Source organism: Lactuca saligna, chromosome 1 (genome assembly GCF_052625555.1).
Source record: "Lactuca saligna cultivar CGN05327 chromosome 1, ASM5262555v1, whole genome shotgun sequence".
Taxonomy (NCBI): Eukaryota; Viridiplantae; Streptophyta; class Magnoliopsida; order Asterales; family Asteraceae; genus Lactuca; species Lactuca saligna.
The window spans coordinates 104,236,266-104,253,900 of NC_136417.1; the positions used below are offsets into that span (position 1 = coordinate 104,236,266).

General features: G+C 33.3%; 1 protein-coding gene and 1 long non-coding RNA gene across 5 annotated transcripts in view; one reads left to right on the forward strand and one right to left on the reverse strand.

The window, feature by feature from the left end:
* The window catches only part of LOC145042776 (uncharacterized), a 33,057-nt gene extending 25,260 nt beyond the window's left edge, over positions 1-7,797 (forward strand). The window contains exons 3-4 of one of the 4 annotated variants that reach the window (XR_013680749.1): positions 6,550-6,624; positions 7,637-7,797. This is a non-coding gene — a long non-coding RNA (uncharacterized LOC145042776). The remainder of the gene's footprint in view (positions 1-6,549; positions 6,625-7,636) is intronic. The other 3 variants (XR_013680756.1, XR_013680761.1, XR_013680755.1) reach the window with 3 other exon arrangements.
* A 4,026-nt stretch (positions 7,798-11,823) lies between these two features.
* Positions 11,824-14,567, reverse strand: LOC145042800 (putative glycerol-3-phosphate dehydrogenase [NAD(+)] 1, cytosolic). Its single transcript, XM_078991284.1, has 5 exons — positions 13,405-14,567; positions 13,110-13,331; positions 12,772-13,019; positions 12,366-12,502; positions 11,824-12,103 (listed from the first exon to the last, which is right to left on the reverse strand). Exons 1-5 carry the CDS (start codon positions 14,237-14,239, stop codon positions 11,983-11,985), a joined length of 1,563 nt encoding a protein of 520 aa, XP_078847410.1. The 5' UTR covers positions 14,240-14,567; the 3' UTR covers positions 11,824-11,982.
* Positions 14,568-17,635: the final 3,068 nt, after the last annotated feature.

A 17,635-nucleotide genomic window follows, 5' to 3' on the forward strand; every position in this document is an offset into this window, starting at 1 on the left:
AAAATCTTAATATAAGCTCTTTAGAATGATTATAAACTTAATCTAAGCTTTTCATAATTGAAATGAAGTATAATTTTCTCTCCCTTAATTATAGCAAAACAACTTTTTCAACCCCTGCAACCTCACGAATTGAAACTTTTGTTTTCTATAATTAACATTGCTAACTTGCAATACTTATCATAATTACCATGCTCCCACTAACATTATGATTATTAGCATAACACTTATGCTCCCACTAGCTTTGACATGTACTCAGAAATCAGCTATTGACTTTTTTTTTACCAAAGTTCAGATTTCTGACACTAGATTGCTTTGATAAGACTTTATAAAAAACATACACCTTATCTTAGATAGCTCACAGGTGTGTCTAAACAATTTCAGAACTATGAAAAGGGATTCCGTAATCATAGTCTTAATTGTTTAGACCTTTTCTATTTCTCATAAGTCCATGTTAGTGTGCCTACTAATAACTTTGAGAATGCAAAGATTACTATCTACTTAAAAATCTACTTAGTGAAAGTGTTTCCTCTCCATCATTTTCATGAATCGGAGCGAAACATTATGACACTTAGATTTTTATGGAGTATGAGTTCCTACCCATATAAATTTGTCAAAACCTTAGTCACAAGACACGGATAATGACAAATCCAAACACATACAGATTGAACTTGTGCAATCTTAAGTTCTTGCCATTTGGCAGCACAAGGGCCTGTCATTGCTTCCAAGTAGCTATGCAACCAATTGAGGACTCTAAGAACTCATATGCAAACCTAACATTAACTGGAATGGACACAGAAATGTCAACACGATAGGTTATAAACCTCAAGTCGTGTGCTAGTGAAGAACCTCAGGTTTTATTCTTGATTAGTTCTTGAGACTTTCAAGACCTTTAAGACTCCCACTGTCCTCTGGACATATAAGACTCTCTTGTCAAATATTCAAGGGATAGTGCGGATTCTTTATCAAGACAAACACTTCACACAATTGGCCTAAGTTGGTCTTTGTTTTATCCAAAACATCACAACTTACCAACTTCAAATGTACAAGATTAGGACACTTTTACTCTTACATTTGACACGTGTTTTTAAACCTTTCATTAAGATAGGTCACTCAAGTTACAATCTTAGAGTATAACTCTAAGGATTGTTTTGGAACGAAGTATGACTCATCTTCTTGATTTAACCACTTCAACAATTCATAACTCCTCTTCTTAGCTATCAGAATGCACTTAGAGGATGAATTGTGATAAGGTCTCTTAATCATTAAGATGATCATATAACATGATACTAAAGTACTCTCCCATCTTTTCAGATTTGAGAAACTTTTATCCTTCTGCCTAATTTGATTCTTCTCATTCATTCTGCCATACATCGAATCTTTTACAATGCTTCATAATTATACTTAGACTTATAAGTATAACCATATTTACTAAACCTTAGTAAATCATGACGAATAGTCTTATCCATCTTTTGTGGTGGACTTTAGCAAGTGCACATGAATGTGTACTCGACCCTTTAGTCCTTTACTTGACTCACACATCCATGTGAACAAGTAATTAGTCTTAATTTTCCAATGCTTGAAAGCTCTCATTCATCATACTATACAACTTGCATGATTCCAAGTTTCGGTCCAATTGAAACTTGGGTGATGAGAATATTTCCTTATTTGGTAAATTTAGACACTACCACAAATGAACGAATCAAATTCATATTTCCAATATTGCTATAAACATACAAACATCAAGTTTTCATGAATGCCATTGTAAGGAGATAAAAATAAAGTAAAACAAACTTTTATTTATTTTAAAATGCGGAAAAAACTTTTTCCTTACAATGTAACTTGAAATGAAAACTATGTTATTACTTGTTTCCTAGCAATCTATCATAACTCCTAAGAGTAGCTCAAGAATCCAATCTTCAATCAAGCGATAGATATCCATCTTCGTGATCAGATTCAACATACTCTTTCTTTAAGTTTCCTTCACTTTTCCTTCGATTCTTAAACATCAACATGTGACCCAATCACATCTTGTAATAAGAATCTAAGAATAGAAACTTAACCGAGTTAGATAGTGGACCTTACGTGAAATAGAGTCAAACTTATTGACTTTACTAGCCTTATGATCTTTTAGGTAAAATTGACAGCTTCGCAACCAATGCCCTTTCCTTTTGGCAATAGGACCATATGGACCCTTAGGTAATAGTACATGGGACTATCTTGGACTTAGCCTTTCTCTTTACCATTTGGTCAACCGAGTTGACTATGGCCGATCCCTTTCCATTGGGAAGAGAATGCTTTTCTGGATTTCCTGTGTCACTATTGTCCCTATCCATAAAGTTTTGGGAAGTTGATCTCCTAATCAAATTTGCTTTACTAGTACACTAAATCATTTCTGATTTAGCGGCACCAAGCAAATAGATAAGATCATTAAGGGTCTTGTCATAGTCTGTTTCATAGGAGTCCCAAGGAACTTACTATGTGACTTAGAAAGTGATTGAACATCCAACTTTCTCAAGACTTTGACATCCAACTCTTCTGGCTTGTCAATATGTGACTTCATCTCCAAGATGTGATCACACCTAGACCTTGCCTTGCCAATAGGGCTTGAGTGACCTTGAACTTGTGGGTTAGAGAGAATAATTGGAGGAGGTGGAAGAAGTGAAGTTCCAAGAGATTTGGGAAGATCATAGATGTCTGAACTAGACATCTTTTGGGAGATATTCAAATTTAGTTGATTTAAGTCCTTAATATAACACCCAATATGAAATATTAAGGCTAGGACCCAACAACATATTTATAACTGGAAGAGGGATGCCGTAATCCAAGTTATAAAATAGTTGAAGGTAGGTAAATGACGATTTACCAATTTTCACCATGAAAAACGAAATATAATTAAGTTTTAATTGGATTTGAAACTCCTAGATCTTTTGAGATTCATTGAACTTTTCAATGGCATGTTTCAATCTCGAGTGTGCCCTTCAGGTTTTGTAACCGGGATGTCGAGGATCACAAAACAAGGTGTGAAATAACCATGCAAATTACTTGGTACTCTTAAATGTTTATCATCCAACCGATGTACCAGTAAACCACACACGCTCCACCGGCCTATGATTAAACTTTAAGAAACCCTTTGCCTACCTTGTTAAATCAAGCTAGTGTGCCGGTAAACCACACACGCTCCACCAATCGACTTAAGCAAAGTGCAAAGTGTAATTTCATGGGTTAGCACCTTATTCACATTTTCCTAAGTAACTAAGATTGAGAATTTATAAAAGGTTTAGTTACTTAGTATTTATCATTAATACTTTTAATGAAGGGAGAACTTATAGTCTTAGTCCTACCCGTTCGGCTAACGACCCTCCACTAGTCAAGGAAGCGGTGGGTGAGAGTGGACACCCATTAAACTGCCATTTTATAGGCAGTAACCTTATACCCCCCTTATAGACCGACTTCGTGAATGAGGCCTACTAACGGTAAGACTGACTTTACTCTTATACATATATATAAATATTATTAACTTCTATTATTATAAAGTATAAGGGTTGAATTTTAACTTTTAAAAGTCTAAGGGCTTAACTTGAAATTAAAGTATTCATAAGTGAAAACTTTTCAAATTCCAAAACTTGAGGGCAAGTTTTGAAACTATTCAAAACTAATTAATTCCATAACTTATGTGTTTAAAGTAGTTTTAATTAAAAACTCTTCAAATTCCATAACTTGAGGACAAGTTATGGAAGACTTTAAACTATTATAGAATGTAACTTTTCTTTATTTTGTAACTTATGGAACTAATTAAGGTTACACTTTATTTATTTATTTATTTATTATTTTATGAAGAGACTCTTGGTCCTACATAACTTGAGGACAAGTTATGGAGTCATAAAACCATTTAATTAGAACTAGACTCATCATTTTTGTAACCTTTGCCAACTTTTATGAGTTTTATGATTCTTAAATGTGACTCTTCATATATCTTGATGACAAGTTACAAAAACACACTTTGGAATCAACTCTTAGATTAAAATGGATTGAAAACAACTATTTCACACAACTTTTCTATTAATCTAAGCAACTCATATGAACATGATAATTGGAATCAAACTTTTCCATGTAATGAGTCTAAACCTTAAACTAATACAAAACATGAATCTATTGACAATTATCTTTGAAATTGGATTAGCATGAACATTACCACATCAAAAACAAGTTTATAAGTCCAAAAACATCTTAAGGTAATGTTTCTTGTCCAATTCCAGCCAAAAAAGTCGAATTTATGCTGTCTGGGGGTCCAACTCGTCGAGTGCATGAACCAACTCGGCAAGTTGGATCGTTTTTGATCACTTTTAGGCATGGACTCGCCGAGTCTCCAGATGGACTCGCCGAGTCTGATGATTAGACAACAAACAACTTCGATTTTTTGAGCAGTTTTGCAAGTATAACAAGAAAACAAGCCTAGGCTTTGATACCACTGTTGGGTTTTGAGCATTCTAACACTCCTAAGTGTACATGCAACCCTAAATACCTTGGATATATGTTTTCTTTATTATACATGCAAATATGAACATCCAAGGTATTATACTAATCTAGCATACAAAACAATGAATGTAACAAGATAGAATACATACCTCTTTGATGTAGAATGTCCTCATGAAGCTTGAGTGCCTAGTGCCCCAAGTGTGACACCTCAAATGGTTCACACAACATCAATTGCTTTTGGAATAACCTTGAGAGAAATGTAGAACACTTGAAATCGGCTAGCCCTTCTCTATCTTCCTTAGTGGCCGATTTTTCCAAGAGTATGATCTTTATATAGTGTTACAATTAGGGTAAACCCTAATTGTCATGACTTTCCATTTCCTTGGATCCATGGGTTCAAATACACCATGGAGCATCATATGGGTTTTAGCCCAACTTGATAATCCATGGAGCATTAGCTCACTATACAAGTATGGATGATTTACACAATCAACCCATATATTTAATTAGTCTTCTTTTGATCACTTAATTAATTCTAGATTAATTATTTATCAATACTAATTAAATAATCTTATTAATATATTATAACTTATAATATATTAACAAACCTTAAGTGTTATTTATCTCATTATAGTCTATCCAAATGCATGATGCCATGCAACCCAAATGGACCATGCCGGGTCGGGTCAAGTCTTACCAATTATAGTTATGGACTTAGACATTAATCCAACAGAAAAAAAAATTGAATCTTGAAGATGTGATTCATAACTAATCATATGTTGACTAGCTCTAGAGTCAACAACCCATTTAGAACATTTATTATCAAGAAATGAGTTACATGAAATACCTGCCATGTTGGCATTGATAGATGTATCATCTAACCCTTGCTTATTGTCACCAATGAGACTGAGAAACTTAGATTGTTGCTCATTAGTTAAAAAATGACAATCATTACAATTATCACCAGCTCTATACCCAGAAGATTTAGTTTGAAAAACAGAAGTTGAATTACTAGAAAAAGTTTTATTTTGATTATTAAATTCGGAGCTTGGCTTGTAATCCTTTAGATAACCAATAATTTTGAAACATTTATTAATAAAATGACCCTTAAGACCACAATTTTTACACTGTGGTATTTGACCCTTAGACTTGGACTTTTTCTGATCAACAAATTTGGATACAAAAGCAGAAGCAGAATTCTTAGAATTTGAATTTAAAGAATTAGAACCATGTTTTTTATTTGACTCCTCACGAGATACTAAGGAGAAAGCAGTTTTGACAAAAGGAAGAGGATCCATTAACAAAATGTGACTCTTAACTTGATTATAAGAATCATTTAAACCGCTCAAAAACTGCATTAACTTCATTAGTTTTGAATGACTCTTAAAACTATCAGCAACTTCACAAGTACACTCAGTAAGATTAGTTAACCCATCAAATTCTTTCCAATATGAATCTAGTTTACTAAAATAATCAGACAAAGACAAACTACCTTGAGAAAGAGACACAATTTTTTTATGGACATTAAAAATAATGTAACCATCTGTTTTATGATAAGTTTCATTTAAATCATTCCAAAGATCATAAACACTTTCTGAACAAGCATGGTTAGCATATAGATTCTCAGAAATAGAACCAAGAATCCAAGAACAAGTAATAGCATTAGCACGTTCCCATTTAGACTCTTTAACAATATCATTAACAGGTTTAGACACAGTTCCATCAGTAAAACCAAGTTTATTACTGTAACAGCCGGAGTTTGGGTATGTAATTATATTATTTTGAATTTTTATTTTATTGGGGGAACTCGACGAGTTGGTGCCTCAACTTGTCGAGTAGAGTCTTATCTGTTGACGCGGTTTTGCGACCGGACTCGACGAGTCGGGTATCTGACTCGTTGAGTCGGTGCTAATTAGGAAAACCCGAATCCCCGGGTTTGAGAGCCTATTTAAAGACCTTTATGGCCTTCATTTGCGGCCACCTTATTCCAGAGAAACCCTAGAGATCAGAGATAGTGAGTTTGAGGGCAAGAGGAGGCTATTTCTTCATCTTTTTTTGTGGTTTTGCTTGAAGGAAGGAAGGAGCACAAATCTAGAGTGTGAAGGGGACTGGATCTGACCTAATCATCTAGTGATATCATCTTTGGAGGTATAATCCTTTCCATTTCGTGTTATATTGATGGATTTCTTGATTTTAGGGTTTTTACCCTCATTTTATGAAAGATCTAGTGAGTATAAGGTCCTCTTTGGGATTATGACATCAGATCTGGACCATGAGAGGTCCCTAGAGCCATTACCGTCCAGCTTTCTTGCAAGCAAAAGAGATGTTAGAGACTAGGTTGCCATTTTTAGAGTTATTTCACCATTTTTGGCTTGTTATGGGTTGCATGCGCGTAAAGGTTGCACCTTTATGTGACTTTTGGGTATTTGAGGGATAGATCTATGGTTTGGTCAAGCAGATCTGACCTCAGAAGGTTGTTTGAGCAAGTTCATGGAAGAAACTCATCGAGTCCATATGCAGACTCAACGAGTCGGATCGGGTTACCTCGGGATCTGACTCCAGTGGAAACCCAGTGAGTGGAGGGACGACTCAGTGAGTCGAGTGTGACTTGGAAAGGGAAGAGTATGTGGGGATGCTGGACTCGCCGAGTCATCGTATGCACTCGGCGAGTTTATTCAAAATGGAGAGTTGACTTTTAGGGTTTGTCACCAAGTGGGCCTTTGGGCCTGTAGAGGGGTAGAATGGTCTTTTACCCTTCTAGGGATTTTTATGAGAGAATATCGAATTTTGTGGAAAGACATTTATTTAGTGTAATTTATTATTGTGACTAGGCGGAGAGTCTGAGATTTTACCGAAATTCCCGAGGTGAGTCTTCTCACTATACCTTACCTAGAGTAGTAATCAGAGTTATGTGATGAAGTATCTTGTATGATAATTATGTGATGTGATTTCTATGTGATTTGTGTTATGTATGATTTAGAGTTTACAGAGTTAGGACCAGAGGGTCTACAAAGTTATGGGTCTGAGAAGGTCCCACAGAGATACTTGACCAGAGGGTCATTCAGAGTTATAGCCTAGAGTGGCTGATATATGTTATATGTGGTATTTTGGGGAACTCACTAAGCATTTATGCTTACAGTGTTTTGTGTATGTGTTTCAGATACCAATGATGATCGCGGGAAGGCGCCGACATGATCTGTACACATCTGTGGAGTTTTGTTTATGTGATTTTGGGACATGTTTTTACTATGATGACAGTGGATACATCATGTTTGATATTAGTTTATGAATGAACGTATGTTTTAAAAATGAAAATTTCGTTTTGAAAAATCTGGTGTTACAATTACAAGCCTTCAAAGCTCTAACCATAGAACTACGCCAGGTCCTAAAATTTTCAGTTCCTAACAACTTGAAACTGATGACACTAGTAACAGTATAATCTGAAGGATGAAAATATAAAGGATCATCAAAGTTGACAGCAGGATCAGGTTTAGCCCCAAACCCACTAGAAGATTCAACACCAGAACCAGTCATATTTCTAAGAAATCAAACAAACAAAGATATCAGTGAAAGCCTTAGAGTCCAGATGGTCACAACAGTATGTCGGGGCCCAAGACAAACAATCACCGAATCAAGAAAAACAACAAGAACTTGAAATTAAAACAAGATCTTATCAAAACAACCAACAAAAAAAATAGGAACAAGAAATCCTCACAGTGAGAGCAGATGACAACTAATAGACAAAAATCGATCGGCTCTCAGATCCGTTCTCTACTAAGGTTTATCGGTGATGAAATCCGACCCTTAAGAGAGTTATTTCAGACCTTGTGAGATTAACCGACCGATCTATCAGTATACAAAGCCTTCAAGCAAACAAGAGATCTGATCTTCGAAGTCTGCAATACAAATCAGAGAACTCACAATAACCAAGATCGAGAAACAAAAATTTTGCAATGAACAAACAAAAAAACCCTAATCTTACACAATCTGAAGTTGGATCTAGATTTCAACAAGAAACCTAGACAAACCCTGATTATGAAGATCAGCAAGAGAAACAAAAAAAGGAAACCGAAACAGTTACCTTAATTTAGTTAAAATGAAGCGTTGATAGACGATCCGAGACTAGAATCAGAGCCCTAAAGCTCTGATACCATGTAAAAACTTGTAACAACTCAAGATACCCAACATCACCATCTATTATATCATTTTATGACTAACAGACAGGTGGTTTTCACAAACTTACAACGCAAACCTCACTACAAGAACCCTATACTACTCTCAATAATAGTTCACTCAACCTAATATAAAAGATGATTAAGAACAACAAACTTATATTGCTAAATACAGAGAAAACCTTGAATATCAAGTAAACACTAAAACGAGAGCGTTTGAGAGTTGAATAGAATGAATAATGAATCATCACAAGCTGCTTGAACCTTTAAGTATCCGGGTCACCTACCCGAAGACCCGCACACTAACCCGAGCCAAAAAACGAACTGAACACATTCACTCCTTCAACATTTCAATATTACCTGAAACACCCTCTTATAAAACAAACTAAACAATACAAATCAAAATGTTAGTTTGAAAATAAACATTATAAATTTTAACAGATTTTCATGTACATTTTGATGTATTTGGTTAAAAAAACATCATAATAATATTATGTTTTCAAAAATGTTCAAACAGTTAGGAAGAGACATTTTCGAACACTTGAATATATACCAAGATATGGCGGGATAATGACTTTAAAGGGTAACGAACTTTCGATTTTTATCACATTTAGTCACTAAACTTTTTTTCGTTATCTATTTGCTATTGAACTATTGAAACTGTTCACATTTTACCCTTATGACCGGCTATTATCGGTCATAAGGGTAAAATGTGAACAGTTTCAATAGTTCAATGACAAATAGATAACAAAAAAAAGTTTAGTGACTAAATATGAACAAAATCGAAAGTTCGTTTCCCTCTAAATACATCAATGACTAAATGTGAACAAAATTCCTCTTGTATTATGTTTTACCAAATTATTTATTTTTGTTAAATTGTAGCAACATTTGTTGATGAAGAAATCTATGAAATAAAAATAAAAACAAAACAAAACAAAACAAAACCCTTAAAATATATTAAAAAAAAAACAAAAAACCAAAACCGAAATAAAAAACCAATGGTTTGACATTTTCCAAAATAAAAAATCAAAATTTCCAATCTGATTTTGGTTTTATAAAAAAATAAATTGTTCTCACTGATGTGAATTATGACCATTGGTTTGGCATGTGAAATTTGTGACATCCCATGAATATGTAGTTACAACATTGTCTGAACTCGTAATTCATAGTAAGGGGTTAGAGTATCATCGCATGAATACGTAGTTACAACATCGTCTGAAATCGTAATTCATCACCTACAGGTTATGGGCCTACTGGTGTTTCCACTGGGTTGTCTAGAATAGTCTGTGGTCGTCATCTATACTCTGGTAGATTACTACATCGCCACATTGTTGGTTAAAGTTATGGTATCTCCTTTCATCCTACATCACATATTCATCATCATCTATTTACCTAATTATCATCACCTTTCTATCATCATTTATCTCTCATCATTTTATTTCATCACATTGCTGGTTAAGGTTATGCTTCCTAACTTCGAACCCCAAGGTTTACTCTACTAAAGCTTCATATTCTCGGCTCTCTGGACCTAAAAGGGTCCAGATCTATCACACCAAAAATCTCAAGATAGCTCTTCCTCTCACTCTACACACTCAAGCACGCTAGGGTTCTCACTTATGCGAAAGGTAGTCGCAATTGAAGGCCATAAGTGCCTTTAAATATGGCTTGGGCCCAAAGATTTAGGGTTTTTGCCAACAACGCGGACTCATCGAGTCGCCTCACCGACTCGTCGAGTCCATTCATTAATTCGAATCATCAGTCGCGACCTTACTCGGCGAGTTGATGCGTCAACTCGTCAAGTCTCTCTTCTTAACTCAAAAGAAAAATACTTAAATTATGATACCTGGAAATCTGGATGTTATATTTTGTTTTTTTATTTCATAGATTTCTTCATCAACAAATGTTGCTACAATTAAACAAAAATAAATAATTTTGCTAAAACATAATACAATAGGAAGTTTGTTCACATTTAGTCATTGAACTTTTTAGAGGAAAACGAACTTTCGATTTTGTTCACATTAAGTCACTAAACTTTTTTTCGTTATCTATTTGCCACTAAACTATTGAAATTGTTCACATTTTACCCTTATGACTGGTAAGGGTAAAATGTGAACAGTTTCAATAGTTTAGTGGCAAATAGATAACGAAAAAAAGTTTAGTGACTAAATGTGACAAAAGTCGAAAATTCATTACTCTTTCAAGTCATTATCCCAGATATGGCTAGACCAAATGGCTCTTTTATCAAGAAATTCCATACATGCTTGTGAGATTAAATGGTCGGGGTTTATTAAAATAGTTGCATGTTCGTTTAAACTATTTTGTGTTAAAATGAAAAATTTTACGCCATATTCTCCTAAGATCGTTAGATTCATTTTATGACATGTTGTAATATTAAATATCGATAGCAAGTTATCAATGGAAATGATGAACAAAACGGGTCATGCATGCATCTATTACGTGCAATTTGTGAAAATGCAACTTTGTTTGGAAATTTTATGCATTATACTTTACATGCACATAAATATTATAATGACCATGTGATATTCTATAATCTATATGCAATAACTAAACCTTATACATACATTGTATTTAATTTATTACATTAATTCAATTCACATACCATTCTGTTATGTTGTAGTATATTATAAACAAGGGACACACCAACACCTAGTCAACTAGATTGTTTGGTTGCAAACCCGATTACGATCATCTTATTATTTTTTTTCTAGCTTGCTAGTAATTTTCTTATTAAAATGCAATGTATCAACATTTGTCGTTAATTTGTTTACTATAAAATCTTACTTTTATATATTTTCCCGTTACAAAATTGTCAATAAAAAAAAAAAAAAAAAAAAAAAGAAAAAAAAACTACCCATCATTTGCAATTTCTTCAAGATACTAAAAGATTTGCACGGCTATAATTGGTTAAAATTTTCAAAGTATAGCATCCTAAAAAGATATAAAAATTAAAGAGTAAATTACACGAATGGTCCCTATGGTTTTCGATAATTTTCATGTTTGGTTCAAAACTTATTTCTTTAACTCGGAAAGTCTCTACTGATTGGACCTTAACTTACCTAAAAAGACTATTTTTTGTTACACGTTTGATCTATGTCTTACACACCTCCAAATTACCCAAACCATAGGGACCATTCATGTAATTTACTCAAAATCAAAAGAACAATGCTAATGACTTTTGTAAATTTCAAAGTACAGATCCTTAATAACAAATTTTACAAGAAACACAAGTAACAAAGTTCATCTATAGAGCAAAATCAAACAAATTTTACATAATCAACAGTCAAAAAGTCAAAACTTTGAAGAAAAAAAAAAACTACTGCCCCAAGAGTGAAGGCATGTAAAAAGCATGAGTTTGGGCCATTTCAATTCGATCTCGAGGATCATTCATTGTTTCATCTCTCAACGCTTGAAGAATAGCTTGTGTAGGAACCTCCCTAAAAAAAATCAAATAGTTGATAAATATTGCAAGATATAATCACTTTCCACTTTTCATTGCTATAATTAGATAAATTCTGATGATGACTTTCATGTTATACAAGATAATTGGGTAAGATTTTCAATGTCTCGAGAAGAAAAAAATTGGAAGTAGGATGCTACAGTAAACAACTAAATAACCGCACATTGCTATATCTTGTATAACATGAAAATCATCATCATCATCAAAAAAAAAAAAAAAAAAAAAATTGAAGGGTTTACCTTGAAATTAGAATTTTGTGTAGGATTTTCAAAATGGGACAAAGCTCAACTGGAGCAACATGCTTTTTCTCTTCTGGATGGATGCTTAAATGAGATTGACTAAGCAGCTCATAAAACGCTTTCACCGCCGAAATTCCCTAAAATATAAAAAATATACAATGTTATTTATTAGTTCCTAGAAAATCTCACCGTAAACACAAGGGTAAAATGGTCATTTACTCACATTCAAACAGTTCATTCCGTTCAAATATAACGAAACATCATCTAATAGTGTTTCTTTTTTTACTTAATACAGAAAGAAAAAATTAGGGCAAAAAGAGGCTTTCCCATTAAATGATTTAAATCACAACTTTTTAACAAATTTGTGGATATGAGATTTTAAAAAAGAAAAAAAAAACAAACTAACCTGAATCATACCCTTTCCCTTAATGCTATCACCCATATCAAGAGTTAATTCTCCATTAGCCAACTTTTGTCCATACCACGCGTTACGACCTTTTAGTAATGTAACATACGTATCTGCTAAAAGTGGGCCCGCTAATTTTTCAGGATTTTTAGCCAAAAGATGAGTTATGAATATCATTTCGGATGTACAATGTGCAAAATACACGGATTTGCTAGTTGCACTCTCATTCGTTAAAGATGCTACCATGCCTATAAAATCAAAGTTGCAAAAGTAAATACTAAATAAAAAAATTATTTTCACATTTTACTAATTTGCCCATCGGATATTTTAAATATTACCAGCTCCAATGGCGTAGACATTCTTCAACCCACCCATGACTTCATGAGTGACAAGATCACCATTATCCCACACAATGAAATGTGGTTGCCTTAAGAACTTCGCTAATGGCTTCCTCCATTTTTCTGATCCACAAATTCTTGCATTTGCATATTCTTTGTTGTAAATCTCTGATGCGATATTAGGGCCTCCAAGGTATAAAATGTTCTCCATCGAAATTCCAGCTGTTAAACATAATCATTATTAAAAAATTGGGAATTTAACGAAATGAAAAGTAAAGAAACAAGAATATCTTACTTGATCTACTAATCATCTGAGTGGGAGTGATTATATGAGGTTCAGGTTCCAATTCAGCTTCGATACCTTTGGATAAAGAGATTATAATAGGAACTGTAATTCTTTCCTTCCAATACTTACTAATCTCTTGAAAAACTTGATGAGTTTCAGTCGATGGCAACCCATTGATGACGATATCAGCATCCCAAACAGCTTCCTGTAGATTCGTCACTACTTTCAATGGACTAAGTGGAGTATCGATCATGTTCAAACAAAACCCATCTTTCAAAATCTCATCTGCATACAATACTCGATCACCTAATCTAGCTTCGACGTATTTCAAATACGCACATCGTCTAATCAATCGTCTTAACACGTCTTCTCGTGAGTTGATTACATCGAATAAATGTTGTGCTGTGGATCGATCGACTGACCTACCTGATCTTCTCCAGATCCTGATTTGAATTTTATCTCGAAGATGACCATAACCATCTTGTAACATTGCTGCAAACACACTGCCCCAAGCACCGGCTCCAACGCTCACGATTCTTAAAGGATCGTCGTCGGTTTTACCCAATAGGTTACGAAGCTCGTCGAGTTTTTCCTCTAGAGACCCGTTGTTGATTTGGAGTAATCCATTAGCGTAAGCATTGGATCCATCGATTTCTGCTCCGACCATTGTTTTCTTGCACAAACCTCGATGGATTTGAATTTTCTGAATTGGGGATTGGGTTGATTTGTATCGAGTGAGATCTTCGATTACAAATGATGGTGTGTAATTTCTATAAGAAAACGACGAAAAATACAGCGGTGGAGGTGAATACGTGTTTTGTAATAAATGTAACACGTTTAACATCTACAAGAAGGTCGGCTGAAGTAAACCCATCAGGGAATTCAGTTTGAAACGGCTGAAAGTCTGAAATTGAACTCGAAATGCATCGGAGTTCACACGTTGATTGATATTGAGGAAAGTGGTGAGAGGTTACATACCAATGTAGGTTTTGCGTTTCTTTGTATCGTGTGGGATTGAGAAACCCTTTCGAAGGATTTGAGAGCCAAATTGTTGATGAATTCCTAACAGAACTTTGTTTTTGCTTGTAAGAAAACGAAGAACCTATTTTGTTTTCACGTTTCGAACTCACCAAGGGGGATAAAGTCCCACGGCGGTGTTTCCAACGTGGTTGTCCAGAATGTTAAGTTTGTCAAAATTTCAGAGAATTCCTCTCAAGTTTGAGGTAATTACATATTGGTCCTTTATATTGAAGTTTATGATTTATTTTTAAGGGTTGATGCCTAATTGCTTGATATGGTAAATCGTAAGTATCACTTATGGTTCATTTGGTAAGACACTAAGGTTGTGTTTAAGTATGAACCGGGTCCAAGTGACGATTTGGTTAAATTCAACATGGTTGTTATGATATTTTAGAGCTTAAACTCCGTCTGATAATTTCATTTAACTCTCTCCGCAAGTGAAATGACAATGATTGGGAACAAAAATCAGTGTGTACGTTTTGTCCTACTCATCGCAATACAAGAACAAAAGATTGTTGTGTAAATGTTCCTTCACCTCCACAACGCCTCCTTCCTCGATCGTCTTATGAATAAGAAACCTTCTGGGATGTCTTGTTTGGTCTTTTTGGTTGTCATGTTGAGCAATTGTATATTGGCCATAAAAATCATGTTTGTTTGGTCGTTTTGTTGATGTATTGATTTTTGTGTTATTTGTGGCATTTTGATGAGTAGGGGTATTTTGGGTACAAAAATATTATATGAATGTTTGGTTTTAAATGTTGAATCAAATTTATATTTTCATGTGTGTGTCAAAAAATGACCCAATGAATTATTATAAAAAATGTTGTTTGAGGATAATATAGTTATTTTGTACATTCACTCAGATGCAAAATCAAACAATAAGTTTTAGTTAGAAGTAGTCAAAACTTCTAACACAATCAGTTCTAACTCAATTAGCAACTATCAAATGATCCTTAAAAATACTTATGACTCATTTGATAAGAAATTGACTTTTGTATGATATATTTTTAAGGACTAATGCTTGTTGGGTTTTAATTAAAAAGTGGTCTAATTATAGTGATAAATTCGACGTAATTAGCAACTGAAATATTTTACAAATTTGAATAAACTAAAACCATTTTACCCACTAAATGTCATTTTGCAAGACTTAGCAAGATTAAACAACCATAGAAAAGTAAAATATTACAACCTTTGAAGTCTTTGGTTCCTTTTGGTAATTAGTAAGCTCATGAAGATGATAAACTATGTAAAGAAAATATTCTCTAAAAATATCCACCGAAGCAAGTGTCAACTACTAAAACATGTTATTCTTCACTTGTATTACATTTATTCTTAAGCCATTAAGACATATACTAAAATATGCTTAAGGAGAAGCAACTTAATCAACCAAGAACATGCTCCAAAAATGCAAGACATGGAGAAGGGATAAGTCCTTAAATTCTTGAAAATTGAGAGAGAAAATAGAAAAAGAAGTCATCAAAAAACTAACTCAAAACCACTCCATACACTAGCTTATTTACTTAAACAAAAGTAACAAGGTACTATACCATTTAGCTAGCCAAAGCATGCTCTCGAAGGACAAACATTTGGAATAAATTAATCAAAAAAACTCCTCCCTAATATCACAAAAGCTATAGCTATGAGAGGGAGGGCATGTTGTGTTTTTCTCTTTATAACAACTAACTAGTACTCCAAGTGCCCAAAAAGTTGTATATAACATTTAAATACATACCTTATGTACATATGTAGTTTTCTCTTTATCAATATTTCCTAGGAACAATAATTCTTAATATATTGATAAAAAAAAATATTATTTTCATAAAATAATATTTTATTCAATTAATATAAGTGTTGATAATATTTGTTAATCTTTAAATTATAATAATAAATAATCAATTACTAGTAACTTGTTATAAGATGTGACACTATAAGATCATATGATATTAGCAATATCATTCTATAATGATAAGAAATTGGCTTTCTTATCATATATTTTTAGGACAAATGATAATGCTTAATTCAGTGAATCGTAATTATTACTTATGGTTCATTTGGTAAGACATTAAAGATATTTGTGGATCATTTAATTAGAAACTAGCTTTCTACATGGAGGTCTACGTTTTAATGACGAAGGTTTCATTTATGGATATTTAGGAGGGATTAATGTTGCATTGTTTGTAAATATAATACATTGTTTGTAAATATAATACATGATGTCTTCACGTCTTTCACCAAAGTGATGAACCATTTTCGGGGAAGTTTGCTCTAAATGGGAACACCCTTTTTAAGAAGGAGAAAAATGACTAATGTGGTAAGCATTTATATCTCGTGCACATATTTAGTCAAGGGTGGATGAAAAAATATCTAGAAATAGTGGCACCAAAAAAAATCTGGTCAAATATAATAACATAGACTTGTAAAATGGGTTTGTGTCGGATCGAGGTCAAGATAAAACAAACCTATGAAACCCGTCAAACTCATACGAACTCAAACAAAAAAAAGCTTTACCTAAAAAAATTAGTTTGAGAAACACTAAAGAAACCCAAATTTTAAACCAAGTATTTTAAGTTTGATAAAGTTTGTAACCTGAACTTACAAAAGACAACCTACATAAAAAATGACCACCAACAAGATGTTTTCCTGTAGTTTAGAGTTGTCTTTTTATAGAAGGAATTTGACTCTTATGTTTCCATCCATCAACAATGTGGGATGAGATGAGATTCATTCATAGTATATCTCTTTCAATATTTCAACAAGTAGAAATGAGTTGCTCATTTTAATTAGTATTGGACGAATTCTCGCACGTTGCGGAGGTTAAGATTTAGTTTTTGAACATCATGATAAAATAAACATACATCATCAAATTTTGCAATGGCCTCTATCTGCGGTTTACACATAAATAAAATTAAATAAATTTTTTGATTTGGTATTACTTTTAACTATTGTTATGATTAATTAATTCAAAAAATATTTATTTGATTAATTATTATTTTTAAATATTGTTATGGTTAACTAATAAAAAAAACTTAGTTTTAAAACATTCATAATAAATGGTTCATGAACATTTTTGATAAATATTAAGTAAAATAAAAAAAACATTTTCATTACTTAAATTATCTTTAATGGCAGTTTCATTACTCACTAACATGGATAACTTATTTGTTAGTATTTATTTACTTAATATTGTAGCATCCCGATGTTGAGTTGCTTTATATTTTAA